Below are 21151 nucleotides of genomic sequence, written 5' to 3' on the forward strand. Positions count from 1 at the left end.
GGAGACACCAGTGGGACGAGCGCGTGCTAACAAGCAATTAAATGCAGCCGTAACAAACTTTTACAGAACTTCTCCTCTGGCGTGGTGGGGGAGTGGTGGCGGCGGTGTGCGGGCACTAGTCGTACTTGAGTTCTTCTCCATCTGCGTCAGAGGCGTGAGGGTTCGTTTTGCACCCTCACAATCACGGAAACTGCCGCGCGTCCTCCCCGTGCTTCTCAAGCCGTCGTATTGCGCCACCCAAACAAACAGAGATTCATTTCATGACTTTTCTTCCCCTCCCCCTCCCATTGGAAAGAGGAAGACGGTTGGATTGTTGTCGCTGTTTTCTGCGTGTTTTGCTATCGATAAGAAAAGCGCGAAGGTCGATGGTAATGCTCCAATTCGTCACCCAGCACCGCTAGGAACCTGGGCACCACCAGGTTGTTGTGGAAACAGGGGAAGGAAAGTACACAAGGCAGAACCGAGTCAGGTATGGCAACCTTCACCTTTGTTATGTACAAGGTACCGATCCCGGTTTGCACCTTTCTCGAACGAAGAAGTCTATCACTTCCGTTCTTGCTGTGTTCATCCGGTCAGCGCATACAGCATGGCACGAAGCCAATGTCAGGGAAGGTCTGTGATCGACCAGATACTTTAAGGTGTAAAAGTTTCGTTGCAAAGAAGGGCGAAGGAAATTAAACAACTTCACAAAAACTCATCTCAACTCTCAGAACAACTAGCCTGCGATTGGATAGGCCTGCCACTCAAAATGATAATTAAAGCAGAACGGATTTCAGAGCATTAAATGATTTCGTTTCCACTGCAAGAAAGTCTGCCTATACTTTCTGCCTTGCTCATGGATTATTCAGTTGAAGAAGGGTAAAGGTAAGTTAAAAAGGGAAATATACGGAAAAATGGAGATGTCTGTCGATCAGCTCCATTGAGGGAAAGAGTCCTTGTGCTTTATTATTGTTTACCTTTTCTACCCACGTTTTGCTTTATTCGTGAAAATGCGCTTTACATCTTTGCAGTTGAATTCGTTTTTCCTCATTCTAGTGACCTCATTTGAATAGCTCATACATGAAATTGCATTCATTGAGCGATAAAGCTTAAGGCTTGGGAATCTGCGGACTATTTCGCATTGCGGGAATTCCTCAGCAAGCAACAGGATGTACAGCCCCAAACCGATACCACCTGTTGGGTTGCACCTCACAACATCAGTGTGATCAACAAAATTAATCTACTAATCGATGATCGCGTCCCATCGATAATGATCGGTTGCGCATAAGGGTTGCGGAAACTCAACGCTTGGCTTGGCCAGCTCGCGTATACACCGATCTCTGCACCTTGGCGAGTGTTTGAACGGAATCACCACAACAACTCCCCCACTGTGGGATGCTTCAAGATGCTATCTCGCTACGACGACTACGACGACCACCACAACAACCCCGAACTGATAAGCAGCACCATTCCTCGGGTGTGGGAGAAAATAAACACACACATCCCTGGCTCTCCCGCTCATTCTTCACGGAAGTTTTGAGCTCCTTATGGATGGAAGTAAGTTGCTCCTCTTCTGCCTTGCGAATGGTGCTGTTACACACAAAAGTTTTCCATTAACTTCGCGCACAAACTATTGCCCTGCTGGTGGTACTGGCGGTGAAGAAGTTTTCAAGTTTACGTAAACTAACATTTACTTTGTGATGACGCGAGACGAGAAATTCGTTGGGACGCACCAGCCACACTAGCAACCAAGAATTTGGAGTTTTTCCACACTTTGTAACCTTTGTAACCGGTCGCCTGTATTCTCGCGTGTATGCCTGTACCTGAGAAGCTTACGAATCTCAGAGATGCATTGCATAACTTCCCGCCTAGCTCGGGGTCGGTTCGCAGCCTACCCAAGGCCACCGAGCACCCCAGCGGATTGCCATGGAGTAGGGGAGATGCCCCGATTCTTATCTGTTGCGCGCAAAGATTCAAACGCTGGAATGTACATACACGCACACACAGATACAGTGACTGCGCGTGTTTGTTTGGTTTGTGCGCGATGGCCCATAATTGCTGCCGCTGGGGCTGTTTGGGTAGAGGTTTGCAAAAGGGTTTGCTCACAATCACGCTCACGAGCTGTAGTCCGCGTGAACCCAGGGCGTCATCAAAATTTGCCCAACTAGTTCACTGGCAGTCGGGAGATGCCGAGGAACTTGGCAAGTCGTGCCGAAAAGATGGCGCTTATTGATTCTATTAAGTCTTCATGCTAGCCTTTGGGGGCGCAAGATAGACTCTCTCCTTCGCTCTGGGCGAGCAAGGTGAGGTCGTGTAGGTCTTTGTGAAGTACATGATCTTCCAGATACAGGTGCTAATGGTACAACACTCCGACCCCGTGTGGTGGTCACAAGCAGGTCGTTTAACGAATGTCTTTCGCATGACGGTTTCAAATTGGGACACTAACACCGCACTTACCCACCTTGGGAAAGGTGGTTTCGGAATCGTTTGATGTTAGCAGCGGGGACCTGCATGAGAATTAGTAGTGTACCCCGGGCTGGGTAGCATGTGTGTGTGCGCAGACACTATTGAAATGTAATCGAACACTGCTGCTGCTGCTGCGGCGGGGTGAAGTGTATGACCCACCTCCACTACAATGTACAATGTTGCCGCTACACGAGCGCACATTCGAGAATACACATTGCCACACTATATAGCGCCACCGAGGCTCCGTGAGGCGTACACCCGAGAGTGCAGCGTACCGCAGTAGCGATGTGTGTGTGTCTGTGTGTGTGTGTGTGTGTGTGTGTGTGTGTGTGTGTGTGTGTGTGTGTGTGTAGAAAAATCGTCATTCGTCCACCGTCCCAGACATGTTGATAGACATCGGTCAATGTCAACCGCTGTTCGCATGACATGATATCATCAGCTCATTAGTATAGTTGACAATGGTCGCTTCGTGTGCCGAGAGAACGGGCGAGAGACTTCTCGGAGGGAGGGTGAGGCCCAGGAGTTCGGTTGAACGTCACGCGCTAATATTTAGTGACGCTCGATACGTGCAGGCGTTTTTGTCCCCTTGCAATAGTTGTTGGGCATTAAACGTTGGAAGAGAACTCCAAAGTACTCGTATCATTAGCGCATCATTCGTTTTTTTTTCGTCCCCAAAGATTAGATCCTGAAGAGGAATTCGATCAGTCACTTCACAATACTGCGCAACACAGCACCACTTCCAAGAAGATCTAACAGATCGATAGCCGAATACCGAACTCATTCATCAGTTCCTTATTGCCGGATATCAACTTGTTGCGCTGCTGAACTGAGCACCGGAACCCTGCCAATCTGTTCCAAAGCAAAGCAAAGGAAGGGAACACAAAAACACACCACAAATAGAGAAGAGCACCACGGATAACGAAACATCCGAAACATGGAAACCCACACCGACAATGCTATCTTATCGCGGCCGCGCGTTTGCTTCACGCCAGAGATATGTGCCAGATTACTGTTCTTTGTAGGAATCTCCTAAAGACTAAAGCTCTTTCTACGCTGTCGTACTCCGCAGTGAGAGGAAGCATTTTTTCAACAGCTTATTCTCACATCGAGGTCTACCCTGAAATGTATGTACCTCTTCCCGTGTATTCCTCCCGTCTAGCAGAACTTCCCACTCCAACTTCCCTATGGGAATGATCAATCTTTAGGACATTATCTGGGTCAATTGCTCCATCAGTCGCGGGCGGGGTGAACAATACCGAACAGCAGGAGTGTTTCGTTACAACAATTGGTTACAGCTCGCTACCTACCCCTGCGATACTGTTTCCCTTTTGTGTTTGTCGATAGGAAGCGGAAGTTTGATCCCAGTAAATGGCGGACAGAAACGCGGAGCGGAAGTGGTACACGGTACACAGGAACAATCGTCGAATCCAGCGGAAATCGATACCGATGAAGGGCGAATTTATTGGATTGCTAGCCTTGCCCTGTTTTTCTCCCCCGGGGCTAGGATGATAATTGATATTTTCACTAAACACTTTGGAAGTGGCATTAGATGTGGAAGGGGAAATTAGAGGGTTACCATCAAACTATCGTGAATCGTTGTTTTGTGGGTGATTCTTTCGATGATTTATTTCCAATTAAAGTCTTATGATGACTTCAATGTTAAAGTCCAAAAACAAGATCTTAGAACAAACAATACTAGCTTGGTTTTGAATGCCTTAAGATGACTTTTCTTCAATTCTTCCCCTAACCGATGGAACCGAGCTGCTACTTACGTGTATAATCCATCATCGAGCTATGGTGCGCCATCGAGGTACAGAACAGTGACGTCACTGGCAGGCGTCACAACAAAATCACACACACACAGCACAGAAACACACTCGTAACCCTCTCGTTTCTGTTGGGTTTTTGGACTTTTATACCGCTCAATCGTTTTGTGATTTTGAAAACAATTCCCCGTTCACCGTATTTCTGGGGCCGGGTTGTTCTGTCGTCCTGTGTCGCGATATGTCTGCCCCAGGGAATGCTTGCACACACACACACACAGAAACTTTGCACACTGTTTGCTTTAGCCCTCTGCCGGAAATGGTTTCCTTCGGAATGCCGGAACTAACACTTCACTTTCAGCAGCACGCAACGTGGACCAACCTGTACAGGGGGAATCGATTTTTTGTTGTAGTATCACTGTAGTACAGCTGCTGCTGCTGCTGCTTCTTGCATACCCGATACACCGGAAATAGAGTGTGCTGAAACTTCCGCCAAACCATAAGCCGAGACAGGTCGTAAGGACATGAAGAAAGTGGTGTACAGACAGGGGAAAGGCGAACCAGTCGTAATCTTGCTCGGGTAGCTGTGACTTTGAGTTCACGGTGCACAGGGAGTTATGTGAGGTCCCTGTTGGCGTTGTCGCCCGTACACTTGGTTGAACTTATGACACAGAAAGCAGAGCTAAGGAGATCTGGAAGAGATTTACTTTAAAACGTGTTGCTTAAAGTGAGTCTTTGGTCTATTCTGACTGAGAAGGTGTGCATTCCCACTGAACCCAAAGTAAAGCAATATCGAACAAGTAGTAACACGTCTGCTAGGGAGCAGTTGGAAGGCAAAATCTTTTTACTGGACAAACGCAATGGAATGCAGTAACCACAATACGAGACGTCCTTGAGCTTGGAGCAGAGAAAAAAAAGCTTCCAGCCCTCCCCATTGGAGGGACCGTCGAGAGACAGTAAGCTTACTGAACCGGACTGTCCTCCTTGTCCCCCTATCCGGCCGATGAGAAAATAATTAAAAGCCCACCAAAATGAGAAAATAAATTGAAAAGTACATCGCGATCCTTTCGGCCTTCGGGCTTCGGATTCTGTCACTGGAGCACTTTTTCCTCCCTTTTTTCTCTCAATTGAACCACATTGTGACCGCAAACAACAAGCGCTTGCGTGCGTGCGTGTGTGTTGGTGATACACAGGTGGTTTTCACGTTTCACGTTTGCTTCAGCGCGAGACTTGTTAAGCGAAAAACTCTCCATTCACCAACCGATTTGCCATTTGCTATTCAGCACCCCAAAAAGGCAGAAAAAATAAACATCAAACAGTAGAACGCACAACCCTTTTGGGTTGCCACCTCCTATTGGCACGTTCTGTTTGGTTGCAGACAAACGCAAATGCCGAGCAGAGGTTCCAGTTGAAATCTTTGTAACAGGTACACGCGATTTGTGCGATCAAATACACACACACACAAGGTGGCGAAGAGGAGACGGTTTGCTTACGGTAGCCAGAAACAGAAACACTGTGTTCTTTTTTTCTGTGAAGAAAAGTACGTCTCTGAATGCGCGGGATGCCGTGTTTGGATAGAAATGAACAATTTTTTCGTTTATTTTTATCATTGCCACCATCGCGCCATCATAACCACTTGCATATTTTTGCACATGCAAGGTGTGTATGTTTTCTGTTTTTATTTCAAGTCTCGCTTTACCGCCCTAAACACACACACACACTCACACATACAACCATGCTCACACACGTCACAGAAGAAGCGAGGTTGCCACCGAGAAGGAAGAAGAGAAACAAAAACAAAAAAAAACGGCAAAACAAAACGTCACCGTATCGACTTTCAAATCACAAGGTGAGTGTCGTCGCAGTTTCACAGTGACTTCAAATCGTGCACAACCGTTCGTCTCCGTTGCGGTCGGAGAGGCGCAACCTCACCCGTAACGCACCCGTCGTAACGCACCGCGTAGTAACGCCTCACACCGCGCAATATCTCAGCTGCAAGAACACGCGCGCTCTCCAGTGGTACGGGATTTCGGGATTGCTGTTTTTGGAGCTTGCCGTCACTCGCGTGTACACTCCAACGCCGAGCGCCCTACTGACGAGACCGTTGGGGCTGCCGAGCGATAGAACTACTAACGACCGAGCCACGGTGTACGGACGACGATATGCACACACACACACGTAAACGGCGCTGCACGGCCTAGAATTAATCAAACGAAATAAGGGAAAAACAGCGACGACGGTCGGCGGCGGCAGCCGCAGCACGAAATATCTGCCGCCCCACCTGAGGGAAGGGAGCAAAAGGGTGTGTGAGTGTGTGTAGCGAACAGCTGCCCTGGTGTACGATATCGGCTGGTGTGGTACGGAATCGTGCACACATACCGTGATAGTGAACGGACGCTCCGTAACCTAACCTCTGTGTCTGTGTGGCTGAATTCCCTTCAAAGCAAGCGAGAGGGTGGGAGAAGCGAAGGGTGAAAAGGACTGGTTCACGAAATCACAATCAAACACTGCGCTCGGGCTGGGTACGCGTACAGAACGAACGAACGCGTGCTTGGGTAGTGGTACAGATGGTACACTACCCCGTGCGAGATTGCAAATCAAAAGCTGCAGGTGAAAGGGGCCCCGTTGCGGAGAGGGGAGGAATAAAACAACGCTCCCACCCGACTCCCTCACAGCCCTTTTTGCCATACATTCAGGTGCTGTTATTCGAGATAGTCAGCTGTGTATCTGTTAGGCAAAGAGAGCGCGTGAGCGAGAGAGAGAGAGAAAGAGAGAGGACGATCATCTGCTCTCTTTTCGGTACAGGCCAGTGATGCTGAGCCACACAGATAAGGAAGCACTCATTCTCGACCTCGCCGCTCTCATTAGCACTCCTGCTGAGTGATTCTCATCGCCGCGCACTGATTGCTAGTGAGATGACCACTCATTCTCTCACTGCGTGCCAGCCATCGTGCAGCGTGCGGCCTACTGCAATGTGTGTGGATGGCCCTTAGTACACTCCGAAACCGCAGCTTTGTGCGCTTCTGATGGGGTTGCACTCATGATGGGGGAGCTGATCACGAGTATTACATCCAATGAAGAGAGAGAGGGAGAGAGTGTGTGACAGTCCACCACAGGCCACTTGCAAGAGCTCGTGATGACCATCTGGTCCAGATCATGACAGCTGATAGATCCTCCTCGTGGGAAATCCAACCTAAGCCGCGTGTTGGTGTAGTGTGACTAATGATGGTATGCATTTTTAATCTTCATCGCACGGTGGGGAGGAGGGCAGGCTGGTTGACCAATGACCAGTGAGTGATTTAAATAGTAACCTAACTTTAACAAGGCAAATGAAAGGAAACGTTGTAAAATTGTCACCACCATCGTTAGCGTCACTAATGTCTCTGTGCAAGAGCGCTCTCCGGTAGACGTTACAAACCACAAGTGCGCGCTCCAAACAGCAACCAGACCGGTGGTGTTTGTGGTTTTTATCGTAACGTTTTCTACTTCCACTTGTTTGCGTACTCATGTTTTTGTTGTGGTTGTTGTTTACGCAATGTGGGGATGTTGTGCTCTAGCGCCACAAAACGATCGGAGACAATTCTACCAACACACAACGGTGAGAAAGAGCTTGCGGAAAAAAAAAACAGTTGTTATCGCGCTCTATCGTAAACAACGTGTTCGCCCTCTTGGAGCGGAACAATAAAGCCAACCCTTCCTAAGGAAGGCTGTAATTCATCAGTAAGATTTTTCGCACAATGTTACCACATACTCGTGTAAGTATTTTTCAATTTTACTGCAATAAATCAACCACCCTAATTCACTGTCCCGCACGCCCCAAAAACGATGAGCATACGATCACAGCTCCCGCTCAAGAGCAAATAATCCCCTTTTCATAATAGGACGCGCCAGGCGTGTTCGTGTGGGGTAGAACGATTTAAAAACAACACACACGCTCTCCCCAGCACCTTTTTTTTAACGGTCTGACCCAAATGGCTGCGGTGAGTATAATTCATTCTGCTAGATTTATTAAATCCGATTCAAACGATATATTCCCTCCGGGCAACACCGGGTGACACCGAGCGCGTTTCAACACGTCCCATAATTGCCCGCCAGCCAGCCGGACGTGAGGGCTGCTGAGCTACTGTGTGAGTTTTTGGCCCGGATCTACCCCACACAGCACACAACCCAAAAATTCCCAAGCGCAAAGTCATATTGCGCCCCAACATCGGACGGGGTGAAAGGGAGAAGAAGAGCGTAAAAGGTTTATGCAAATATGAGCCGAGCAATAAATAACGTCAAGGAAGAATTTTGTTTTTCCGGCTGCAAAATAAAAGACACAAGAAAGTAATTTTCGTTCGCCCCGGTTCGTTAGGGCAGGGGTGTGTAAGTAATGTCTTCCTTTTGTATCATACACAAATACACCCCCCCCCCTCCCTCTGATCGTGTGTGTGCACAGTAAATTATGAAGTGTGAAATCAGTGCGCACGTGAGTGGTTGGCGTACGTGCGTGAGTTGTGTTTTTGTGTGCGAGTGGGAAAAGAATGTCAATCGTGGAGATCTTCAGTGCTAATGATTTATTAGCCGATAGGCGTCGGCGAGATTAGAAAACACATTCTTTTAAGCGCATTTCTGTCTTGAGTGATTGCCCTTTTGCTTCTATCGATCATCTGCATAGGATTTTAATAAACACATGGATAGGTTTTCTTTTGAAAAAGATCCTTCAACTATTATTTATATGCTTTGTCTACAAAACATGGCCCCAAAAAGTGATAATAGGAACTAAAAATATCCTCCTCTCAAAAATACACCTTCAGCTAACCAATTCCCACACACTCCCATCGTGTCTTTGCATCAGCCTGCAGGCCAAAGATAGGCGTAGGACGCTTCTGCTTGCGCTTTTCAAACCTGCCGCCTTTTGGAGGCACACGATAATCAAAGCGCAAACTTCCCACCCCAACATATCTGTAACTGTTATGAGCCATCGCAGGTGCAAGATCAAAGCGAAACAAAACTCCCAGCTCTCAAAGCGAAACGGTGTTGGCGAAGAATCACGAAGCGAACAGTGTGCTCGTTTAATCACAGAACAACCCACGCAAAAAAACAACAACTGGAATGAGCTGGGTATTTCCTGTGGATACCGGTGCAAAACGGCACAGAAAAGTTCAAACCCCAATTCAATGAGAAGTCCCCCGCCCCCTTGAACCACGGGAGTTGGGGTAGACAGGACAGCGCGCCATAAAATAACAAAACCAGTTACCGGATCGATTCACCCGGTCACGTGACAACCCGGCGCACCTCGCAACTCCCGCTCGGAGGAAGAATGTTAAGGTGGGACCTTGGTAAGAATTGGGGGCTTTTTTTGGTTGTTTTCTTGAAGTTCTTGAATAACGCAGTTCGCAACTCGGATGAAGAATGTTGGCACATTCCGATGGATTAGTGGTGGATGTTTGTCGATGAGCGAGGTTAGTCACCGGAGTCGAAATTATAAAAAAAGGAAAAAATCATACTTACTGCAAAACGAGATAAGATTGCGCAACTTACCTGTAATAAGAGAGAAGGAAAGTAAAGGCGTTAGTGAAAACATCGAAATAAAGGAGTCTTCTTCGATACATGAAGCTATCAATTACGGCAAAAGGATAGTAAATTAGGTTAACACAACCTAACAGCAAACATACTTCAACCACTTAGATTGTACACCACCAGATATGCTATTCGCCTTTGCGCCTCACTCATTTCCATATCATTAACCAGTTCTACCCAACACGGTAATCACGCACAGAAACAACTCTCGCCTAACAACCAACCCTCGCTTCCGGTATACGGGCAGACCAGTACAAGCGCTTGGAGTGCACTGCCACCGCCACTCGAGACAGCAAAACCCAGTACTCAATTTGTTATTACTAGTATCGGTAGTACCAGTTCCGCGGCTAGCACTGGCACTGGCTTCTAGCGCACCAAAATTACCAATGCATCTACAACCCGCTCCCGCTGGTGCTAGATGGTCCCGGAAAACGGGGTAATTTATTCAAACCTCAGCTTATCGGAACCAGATAACAGTAGGGGGGGGAGAGCAAACTATTCTTTGCGGTTCAATCTAATGCACTTTTGCCACGGCAGCAGCACGCCACGCCATGAGCACTGTGCACTGTTATGCACTGGCAAGGGTGGTTTTGTGCCCATTGACTTCGAACACGGCGGCTACCATCCCGGAACAGAGTAATTTCTGTTTTACATTTCAAATTAAATTCACATCCACCTGCAGCACAGACACACACACACGCGCGTTAGGTACTCCATTGGAGCGCAACTGGATATCCCTGGATGTTGTCGAGCTGATGTTGAGCAGAGGGTAGTACAGCTCCCAATCCGTGCAACGCTCCATGGTACACGGATGGTTTCGATCGTTTTGAATTTTTACCATCTGCATGTATAATGTAGTCTATCCAACCGACCGTCTGAAGTGGCCACCCGCTTGACGTTAATCTTATCATCCTGGTTTATTAGCTTTTCCCATCACACACACACAAACACACCCAGACACTGAGAGTTGGACAAGTAAATTAAGGACCCACTCTCTCTCTCTCTCGCTCGCTCGTTGCAGTGTGGGACGAGATTTACGTTTCGTGGACTTTATGATATTACACACCCCACTGGCACACTGATCGAATCCTGTGAAGATATCATCTTTTTTCCAACAATTTCAAACCTACCATCAACGAGCAGTGCGTCCTCCTCATCGCTAGTACACTTGTGCTCCAGCAGCTCCAGCTGACAGCATGCGGTACCGTTTGCAAACTGTTGATCCTCTTCCAGCTCATCTCCACCGGAGATATCCACATCGTCCGGTTCTTCCTCATCCACCGACGGTTGCTCTACGACCGGCGACAACTCCAGGGCCGTCCCAAGCGTCTCCTCCAGCGTGCCCACTGACCCATTGCGCCCACCGTACCCGACCAGCTCGAGCTGGTGTTGCTGCCGCTCGTCATCCTCACTGGCCGTCGCAGAGGGCAGATCGCCATCGTCGCCGTTCACTGTACTGCCGGTAATAATAATCATGTTTCCAGCTTTTTTGTTTGTTGATATCACACACAGCGACGCACGGGCAGCACCGGAAGAGAAGCGACGGGAACTACACGCACCGGTTTGTGTTTACTGTCAACCAGCGACAAGCTTCCCTTTTCGGTGTCTTAGGGCTCACGAAAAGAAAAAAAAACAACACGACACAAACAACACAACCGGATTGTTTCCTGCTTGTCGAAGATGCCGATATAACACGCCTGTACCGGTGACTTCCGAGCCAGCATAGATACCTTAGATCTTTGATACTCTTTTTTTTTTTTGGGCGGCGTCTGATACCCTTCTCTCACACACAGAAATACGCAACACAACAAACTTCGGCTGCGAACGAGCGATACGACAACACACGTACAGCCTTATCTTGTCTTGGTCGGGTTTTGTGAGGGAAGGAAATTTATTTTCCAACCATCTCCCAAACCGAACCACCAGGTCCAACCTTTGGGAAGTATTTTTTGCCGTTTCTAGGAAGTAGACACAATTTAAGATCACTAGTTTCGATAAATCATTAGGTTGATTGCACTGTCACAAACACACACAGGCCACACGCGTGGCATAAATGGAGGTTCGTGGCTTACAGTGAAGCCCAGAACGCATTTAAACACCTGTAGAGAAAATAATTTTTTTTTTGGACAATATACCCAAACACCCAAGCTAATCACAAGCATCTACTAGGCCTAATATAATAGAATCACTCCAGAAAAAAACACCAACCAACCAAATTGCCTCTCAACATCACTTTAGCAACCTATCGCGATGGCTGTGGCGAACTCTTCGGCTCTTCGACGCCATGCCAGGTTACCAGGGCCCTGTCTCGCATATTGAGCAAACGCCCGAAAGTGATGCCTTTGCGTCAGGCAAGTTGTCGGATATAATCGATTGTAGCTATCACGAAAAACGTGCTTCATTATCTATCAAACCATCGATACCGGGGTTCCGAACCGATTGGCACAAACTGGAACACACCGGTTTAGGGGGAGATTAGTCAAGCGAGGACCAGGGATCCGGGAACCTATCCCCTTTTGCTTCTTCTTTTTGTTGTTGTTGAAGGTTCGTGATGTAACCACGCTCTGTGCCACTCTCACTACAACTCCATCCACGTTCACGTGCCACGGTACTGGGACGCCTCGTGGAAAGGACCTTTGGGAAATGGGTTCACAACGCCCCTTATCCCTCTCTTGCACAGGACCGCAGGTAATTTATGGGGCACTACGGAAAAGGTGTATTTATATTGCAACCTAATTGACGGTAGATAACACCACACATGCACGGTGCTGCACATTCCCGAGTGCCCGAGGCCCTCTATCACTATCAGTGCTCCGGTGCGGTGGTTGTCGATGCCGGCAGGCAATCAACTATAGTGCGTCGTTTCAATTCCGCTTGGCATATTGGTGAGCATAGGCTAATGAGGGGGAATGTAGATGGGGGGCCAGGAGGAAGTGAGAAAAAATAGCAAATCGTATCACACCACACAACAAACAACGTATATGCCGCAGTAACGGACGGAGGGGCTAGAGCGCTAGCTCATACACACCACTGCACGGGCCCTGTTGGTCACTGGCTGGGCAAACTAGTTTTAGAGCGACGGATTGCGGAAAGGGGACGGACACACTACGTCAGGGTTGAACTTTGAACAAAGCGGCCACTCACGTACACCAGGGACACACGGCGCGAGTTGGACACGACCCACACAAGATTTTTTTTGGTTGCTGCTCAAACTCGGAAGCTATTACGCCACATAATTCCAACAAACTTTACCACTGCGCAACCCCCACTGAAACGAGCTCACTTTGGGGATGGGGGTGATTCTATTCGAGCTGCGTCAAAATTAAATCCCTAATTCACCAACACACTGCAAGTTGCATTATCCGCGGATTTTCGCAAACAAACCTTCGTGATCGTGATCGCGGCAAAGCACACACCTACACCCGCGGTACGATGCAACCGCAACGCAGCAAAAAGCGACACAACACAACGAGCGTGTCAAACCAGCAGCAAATGAATGTCAGGACACTGAGCAGAAAGAAAAAGACACATCGACACACTGCAAGGGGGACGACTCGGACGGTCCGGACGACGTGTGACGACGGCCGACCGAACACCGCGCGCGCGTTATGACAGTTGTTTGGCTGTGACGAGACTGAGCAGCGCGAACCCGCAACCGACCAGACCGAACCGACGGCGAGACTGGCTGGCTGACACAATCGTCATCAACACCAGCGGTAGCAGCAGCAGCAGCAGTAGCCTAAGGCGCGAGAAGCGCGCGAGAAACCGCGAGCTGTGCGCCGACTTCGGTTTTACGCAAAGAACTTGAACCGTTGGTTGGCGAGTTTCGTGTGTGTCGGTGTGAGAGTGAGCTTGGGTGGTGTTGCCGTTCGGAAAAAAGGGAAACACGCGGTGCCAGCAAACCGAAACGAAAACGAGGGGCTGAACATGGTACAGCAAAAAAAAAAGAAAGAAAAGCGAAAAAAAAAAACGGTGGCAACACTACGGCCAACCGCAGGCCCCGTAGCAGAAGCAACAAACGAAAATGTTATAAAATATGACCTCCTAAAACGGCTGTGGCCTTAACGGGGCTGGTAGAGAGGGGCGCGGAGTTGTTCTTGTACAGGGCTAGCGCCGTAAGCCTAGACGCATTCGGCCGGCTAGCTGGTGCTAGATGTAAATGTGTGGTACGCGTTCTAATGGGTGGTATAGCTTTTCGCTTGCGACTTTGCTGAAAAGAGGGCAAAAGGGTTGAAAAGCTTCCGGGAAACAAGACAACGCTGTAATTTTTAATTACGAAATAAATGTAAAAAAGGTAAAATTGTAATGCAAATTGCATAACTTAGAGAAAGTTTAGAGGGCGCTTTTTTAAAAACTGTCTACTGAAAGTATGCAAATTGTGCTAAAATGTACTAAAAGCATGCAATCTGCATTACAATAAGCTCTTTCTAATGTAAATTCTCTTCGTTTTTTCGAATCTTTTCTAGACACTTTTCAACCAATCAATAGTATATCGCACTAGCACGTTAGTAGTTCGCTCTAACCCATCGACCCATCGTTATTGGTGGTGCGCCCACCGCACCATTAGTATTAGTGCAGATAGTGACGCAGGCTCCTACGTCACGCTGGCTTCGGCTCGCCGCGGTGTGCGGGCGGTGTGCGGCATAGATGGTGTTTAGATGGTGGTCGCGGTTGTTTGGTCGTTCACTTCTGTGGGGCCTACTCGTCAATCGATTCGTTCACGACGTTCAACGCTCAACCCGCATCTACTTTCCACCACCTCACCCAGCTTCGACCGACCAGCTCGTTCCGAATGGCTTCCTTTCTAAAAACAATTTTCAAACAAACACAGTTGCGCGTTAGAACGCGCGGCTTACAGATTGAAGTCAGCTGGTGGCGATGGTAGTTGGAGGGGGAAACAGAAACAAGCCACACCACCAACCTGGTTTGTTGGGTTAGGTTTTTTTCTGCGGTGTCACTAGCAGAAGAATAATTATTGAAAAATAAAACCGCTGACAATGCACTGATGATGGCGCTGCTGCTGTGGTGAACTCTACCTTTGCAACTTGCAACTGATGCATGGTTGTCAGGTTGTGTTTTGTTTTGGTTGTTTCTTCTTCCCTTGAAATCGTGAACCTTTTGGTTTCAGGTTGGACCTTCGACTTCGATCGGATGGCATGCCGAACGCGTGCTCTCTGTCACCGGAAGGCGTGAAATGAAACGTGCGCGAATTGTATCGCCCGCGTGCTCTCGAGTTGACAACTTGGGTGTCAGCGCGTTTATTGTTGTTTTATTAACAAACAACCGGGCAGCCATGAGAGCGATGAGCAATGAAATTTAGACAGCTAATATATCATTCGGAAGGATTAGTTGCAGAGAAAATGAAAAACTATGCTTCTTAAATTGGATTCGAGCTCTTCCAAGCTCGTTTAATGTCATAAGCCAGCGGTGCTAATTTATTAACAAGCCTTCAAAATTCACACATGATCATTAACGAAAACACATTAACAACAATGTTGTGATCCACAGCGCTTGCCAAAACAACCCTCCCAACTGGGGTGAGAGGCCTGTAGCAAATAACTGCAACTGCTGCTCAGGGTGGAGCTGCTGCCGTCAATCGGGACGATCCAATTGACAGATTTCGGACCAGGGGGTGAGCAAAATCCCATTTGCCGCAAGCTTGAAACCCGAAGGACTGTGTCTGCTTCTTTTTTTTTTTTTTTTTGCTGCTTCTCACAACACATCAAAAACCGTTTTCTTTTCCATCTTGTTCCTTTATCTTATACTTCTTGTAATTTAACGCCAACCTTGACGGCGGACCGGCGTATTATGATCCATGTGCAGCGCGATCAGATAGACGTATTTGGTGCGCTTGCAACATGGGCACAAATTCAAAGGAACCGGCTCTCGCCCCTTTTTGCTGCGCTCGGGTGGGGCCACTATGTTTTTTTCTCTCTCTTTCTTCGTCGCTTGTTTGCTGTAGTTCACCACCGACACACACACACACACGAGCGATTAAGATAAAACTTGCTCATTAATTGATTTGTTCGGACCCACCTTTTTAAACGATCCGCATGTCCTTCGCGCGCGCAAAGGAGAAACGAGAAAAGGCGGCCTGAAAGCCTGGTTGGTGGATAATATGTTGAGAGAGACCAGCGCACGAGAAGGGTGGCCAGAATTAGGAAGCGTTCGGGAAGCTTCTGTACGAAAGCTGATTAGCACCCTTGCTGGTATGCAGCGCGGGGAAATAGTGCTCCTTTTCGTGCGTAAGTGCAGCGTAATAAAACAAGCGAAATTAAGTACTTTTCCCTTACACTGATCGCTCACGCCAACACCGATGATGGTCGGTTGACATTATACGTACTCTATGGGACTTTTGGCTTTCTTTTTTTTGAGTACCGGCCTAAAGAGGCAAGACCAAAACAAACGTTTAATTGCACATAATTGATAGCCGGCCAGAGCTCATTAATTACGCGATCAATTAAATTGCATGTAAACATCTTACTCCTGCTGCCGATTCGAGGGGCCGATAAAGATCGGAAGGTAAATTGTACAAAATTGCTGCACAAATAACCAATTACCGAACAGGTTAGGTTGCGAGAATTGCAAATACATTTTGTACTACTGTCCAAAGTGATGGGTAAAGTTGGCATCAGTCCGGAGTCGACACCGATTCGACTCCGATAATTTACGAACCGAATCCGGAAGATAGGTCCACCCAGCATTATACAGAGTCGACCAGAGTCGTTCGAAGTCATTCCGGAGTCACACGGAGTCGCTTGCAGTCGTTCGGAGTTGAAGTCGTCTGGAGTTGCTCGGTGTTGGAGTCATCCGGAGTCGTTTGGAGTCTACCTTCATAACAAAGGCCTGTATACGAAGTGCACGCACTAAGTGAAAGATCTCTGGACGAAACCAGGCGACTCCGGATGACTCTGAACGACTTCGGACGACTCCGGACGACTCTGGAAGACTCCGACTCTGGGCGACTCCAGATGACTCTGGACGACTCCAGACGATTCCGGAAGACTCTGGACGACTCCAGACGATTCCGGAAGACTCTGGACGACTCCGGACGATTCAGAGCAACTCCGACCCACACAACTACGACTCTAGACGGAACTAGTGATTCCCATTTCGCTGGAGTTGGAATGGGACTAATAATAGTCGAAGTCGAAGTCGGAGTTGTCTGTGCACTCCACAGAGCACATCACTAATCCAAACAATCAAACAACAGATCTCTTTGAGCGATAAGCAAAACATCTTCAATTTTCATAATTTATGTAGCTTGTTTTTTCTCCATTTTTTTATCCGAACACAACCCAAACTAGATAGCTTCACCTTCAACCCCGACAGCAGACAACCTCAGGTACACACGGGCAAGGTGCAGGCAAGCCACACCGAATACAAAACAAAACCCCTCCCAGCGTCACAGCGCGAGTGGGAGTAATTGAAAGGTTGCAAACGTGCCGAGGGGTGAACCTTCGCCATAAACCTATAATAATATCGATAATAATATATTCAAAATCGATAAGCGACTACCCCTCCCTCGCCCGATGTTCGATCGGTGGAGAAAGAAACCAAAACGGGAAAAAGAGAGAGAAGAGAGCAAAAAAAGCCAACAACCTATCGAAAGGGTGTGAGCGGACCCGACGACAAGCGTTTATCGGCGTTATTTTAAGCTTTTTGGTGCTTTTGAAGCTTTCTTGACGTCATGAGGGAGGGATGCGGGGTGAAAATAAAAGTAGTTCAACCCACCAACCCACCCACCCGGTTCGAGTTGATAGCCCTATTAACATGATTATGTATCTAGGGCCAGCGGGCCAGTGTGTAGTGGTGTAGGGTGAGAATAGCGGAGGAAAATGAATTATGAAACCGCTATCAATAGCTGACGCCATTGTTGATAATAAACCTTCGCGGCTTCTGGTCGCGGTTCGGTGGAGTGCCGTTGCAATTTTATTTTTTTCTTTCACTTAATTAAAGCAACGTCGGTGAAAGATTCCGTCGAAAACAAATTAGTGAATTTGATTTTAAAATGTTTTCTTTTGCCTGTAAACATAACATCCTGTGTCTGCCACTTTGAATGCATTATTTACCTTTCCAGTGACCTCTGCATCGGCACACACTCACACAGGATGTCGTTTGTCTGCTCACACCTCCACACGCTTCTAGGCGCGCAGGAGGCAAACAGGTGTATATATTTAAATCATGAAACAAAAATTACACACTAGACGGCGGCCGGTACGCTGATGCTTATCGATTTGATTGATTTTATAATAGTCCACCCTTGTCTAGGAGTAGCGGCAGGACACTAGCTGCCCGAGAGCCTAGTCCGTGGTGCACCCTTCTCTAATCATCTTAATTTAACGCACACCGTAAAGAGGCACACGATCGTTCTCAAGCCGGCAGCCGTTTCCCTTGAAATGTGGTTAAGAATTCAGAAGAGCTCTAAGAGGGAAGGAAAACCTCTTACCCCCTAAACTTATCTGCTAGATCTTACCCCGTTTTTTTTTTGCTTCCCTTTTTCGACAGCCAGCTCGGACGGATTGGGTTATTGATATTGATTTTGCATGGATTTATGAGTGACATTAATGTTGTCTAGTCGCCGTCGCTACTGGCAAACTTGAGCACGGTGGGATTAAATCAGGCGACTTATTAAATATTGCGCACACCTAATGAAGTCAAGCTCTGGCTACGCTTTTTTTCTGTTGCTTGCCCTGTGGTTCACGATCGATTCGGAGTCTGTCTTGGATATAACGAACACACACACGCAGAGAGAAAAACGCATGAAATTAAATCAAACGGACGCAATCCAAACGCACCTACCATCATGGCGATGATGCTGGGGCCCTTGCCACCCCTTTTTTGGAGGGTGGTACGCGTACGCGCGCGTGCACACATTCGCTGTGGCGTGTGAATGCCTTTTTTGCGCGCGACACACAGCGCCCCAAAACGTGGGGTGAGGCGAAACAAAAAAAAGCAGCAAGACGAAAAATATGGACAGTGGCGCGCCTGCACTTGTCGTGACTGGGATTCCCTGGGTGCCCCTGCTTATGGACACATCCGGTGCACCAATCTGAGAATGTATTTTTTTTTTTCAAGTAGCTAGGTGTGGGTAAAGGGGGAGTGTACCCTTTCTTTAAAAACTATAACACACAAGAGTCTCTTGGGACGATGAGAGCTGGGGGGACAATAATGATTATGTAATTTCACGTTCGGCACACAGCGTCCGAAAGGCAGGTTGTTTGGCTGTTGTTTATGCGAGCGAAGGAGGAGAAGCAACTAGGGAGTTACATACGCACGATCAGGTTGGTTTTTTAACGTTGTTGACACGGTCCCCAGAGGTAATTGATGCGCGGTAGGTGGTCAATGACATGTGGAGCTAAATAAATATACAATAATTAGTGTGATATTTGGAATCCCTGCAGCTGCAGCATTGAATGGAATAAAACATCACCCATAACAAGGAGAAACAGAGGGTTGTATTTCAAAAAACATGTTAATCCCTTTTTTGCGCGATGATTCTACATGCACACGTGCTCAATTAAAATGCATCTAATAGTTTTACAGCTCAGTTTGATTCATTTAATACACAGCTTAAACATTCATCCAACAAATCATTTACACATCAGCAGCAACAATCATGCAACCGCTGCAGCAGTCCACAATGCACCAGACCAGAGCCACCAGGATTAATATGGTTCTAAATCCATTCATTATCTTAATTGTAGATAAAACACCACCAACGGACGTGCTGCTTTGATTTGATTACTTTGCAACGCTCGCCACTTGTTAATTGACCACCGACCATCACGAAACCCGCATCGCCGCATGCTTGTTGTGGTGCCCGTCCGCAACAGTGTACGTTGGCGTCACGTATCACACAAGTGTGAACAAAAAGGTCGTGTTCGAAGCTGCCAAAACATCAAACACAAATCGGACCCCCGGTAGTGGTAACTTGAGCCACATCAAATTCCGCTTTGAGATTTAGCACCGGTAAAACGTTATAATTAAGCGGCCCTAATTAAGCGACCAACAGAGCACGCGCCCGCGACTGCTCCCGGTTTAGATTCAATCAAATTTGCACCGAAATCAAAGTTCCAACTCAACATGAAAATGAATATAATTGAAATATTTTCCCTTGAAACAGCCTATACAATGTTTTGAGGACGAGCGGGAGGCATAATCGGTAATAAGGAATTATTTGAATGTTTGTTGGTACATTGTCGATCATTTTTTCAGAATGAAAAGGTAAGCTGTACATTTTTATGTTTCATAAGTACAGTCTTTTTCCCGAATTACGAGTTACGAGTTACAATAAATTGCAAAATAATATCAAAATAAATTGCCAACAGTTTCGATGCGCTAAAAATTCAGAAATGACCGTATTTCCTACACGAATTGTATTAAATAAGCTATTAATAGGTTTAGGGTTTATTAAATTTAATCAAATTAACTATTTATCATCTATACTTTGGGTGGAAACGGTGATATTCGACTTACGCAAACATCCGAGTTACGCGAATGTCTCCGGCACGCAGTATTCGCGTAGCACTTGGAAAAGACTGTAATTTATATAAGCTTCCCCCTTCGCTAGAATCAATTACATAAAATACGTATTTTATGTGTGATTTTTTTGTTGTAAGTAACGTGTAATCCTTTTTTGAAGTACTACAGTTTCGGTGGAATTTAAAATACCAAACCCTGATTTTAAACCACCCATTGTTCTCGTCCTTTCAACACTAAATTACGGCAAATTACATTCCCCCGTGTGCGTCGTTTCGTACCGCGAGCACACGGGCGCATCCATTACACCACACAGCCCAACAGCGTGCCCAAGGGAGAGAGCAGACCGGAGCAGCCAGGCCAGAGAATTGAATCCATTTAATGCAACCGTATCGATGCACCGATGCAACACACATTGCCAACACACACACGGGAGAAACGGAAGCCGATCCCGTTTTCTGGCGAGCCGGCGAGAGCGCGCACATGGGTACCGCGGGAAAGAGTTATGATCGATAATGAATTTGACCTTTCTTATTTCTTTGAATTTGCAGAGGCAAGCAGCAGCACAGCACTGAAGGTGGCGATGGGGAACGAAAAAAAAAACAACCGGGGCCAGAAATCACAATGCTGATTCCATTACAGTTGGTACATAAATTGTGCATCCTCCAGGCCCAGGGTTCGCCGTGCCCCAGTGCACCAGAACGCATGCAATTACACATTACATTACCATCGCTGCTCCCCTCCGGGGGTGACACGGTTTAACGTGGGCAATTTATGTTGCATTATGTGGCCAGCACGGACGAATGTTTTCCTCCCCCCCTTTCGTTCCGATGGTTGATTGTAATTAAACCAAAAATGGGGTGCGGGTTGGGAAGGTGGGCCTTGAATGCAGGTGTATC

The 21151-nt window shown here is 47.4% G+C and overlaps 1 protein-coding gene across 16 annotated transcripts in view; it reads right to left on the reverse strand.

The window, feature by feature from the left end:
• The window catches only part of LOC120898120 (high affinity cAMP-specific and IBMX-insensitive 3',5'-cyclic phosphodiesterase 8), a 130867-nt gene that overhangs the window by 55935 nt on the left and 53781 nt on the right, over positions 1 to 21151 (reverse strand). For 5 of the 16 annotated variants that reach the window (XM_040303524.1, XM_040303530.1, XM_040303523.1 and 2 more), the window contains exon 4: positions 9702 to 9731. The exons of 2 other annotated variants lie outside the window; for them this stretch is intronic. In XM_040303524.1, coding sequence (XP_040159458.1) covers positions 9702 to 9731 — 30 coding nt within the window. Of the gene's footprint in view, positions 1 to 4217; positions 4591 to 4664; positions 4901 to 6140; positions 6305 to 9701; positions 9732 to 10900; positions 11870 to 13154; positions 13430 to 21151 lie in introns of those variants that run through there. 9 more of the 16 variants (XM_040303533.1, XM_040303532.1, XM_040303538.1 and 6 more) reach the window with 8 other exon arrangements.

Source organism: Anopheles arabiensis, chromosome 2 (assembly GCF_016920715.1).
Source record: "Anopheles arabiensis isolate DONGOLA chromosome 2, AaraD3, whole genome shotgun sequence".
Taxonomy (NCBI): domain Eukaryota; kingdom Metazoa; phylum Arthropoda; class Insecta; order Diptera; family Culicidae; genus Anopheles; species Anopheles arabiensis.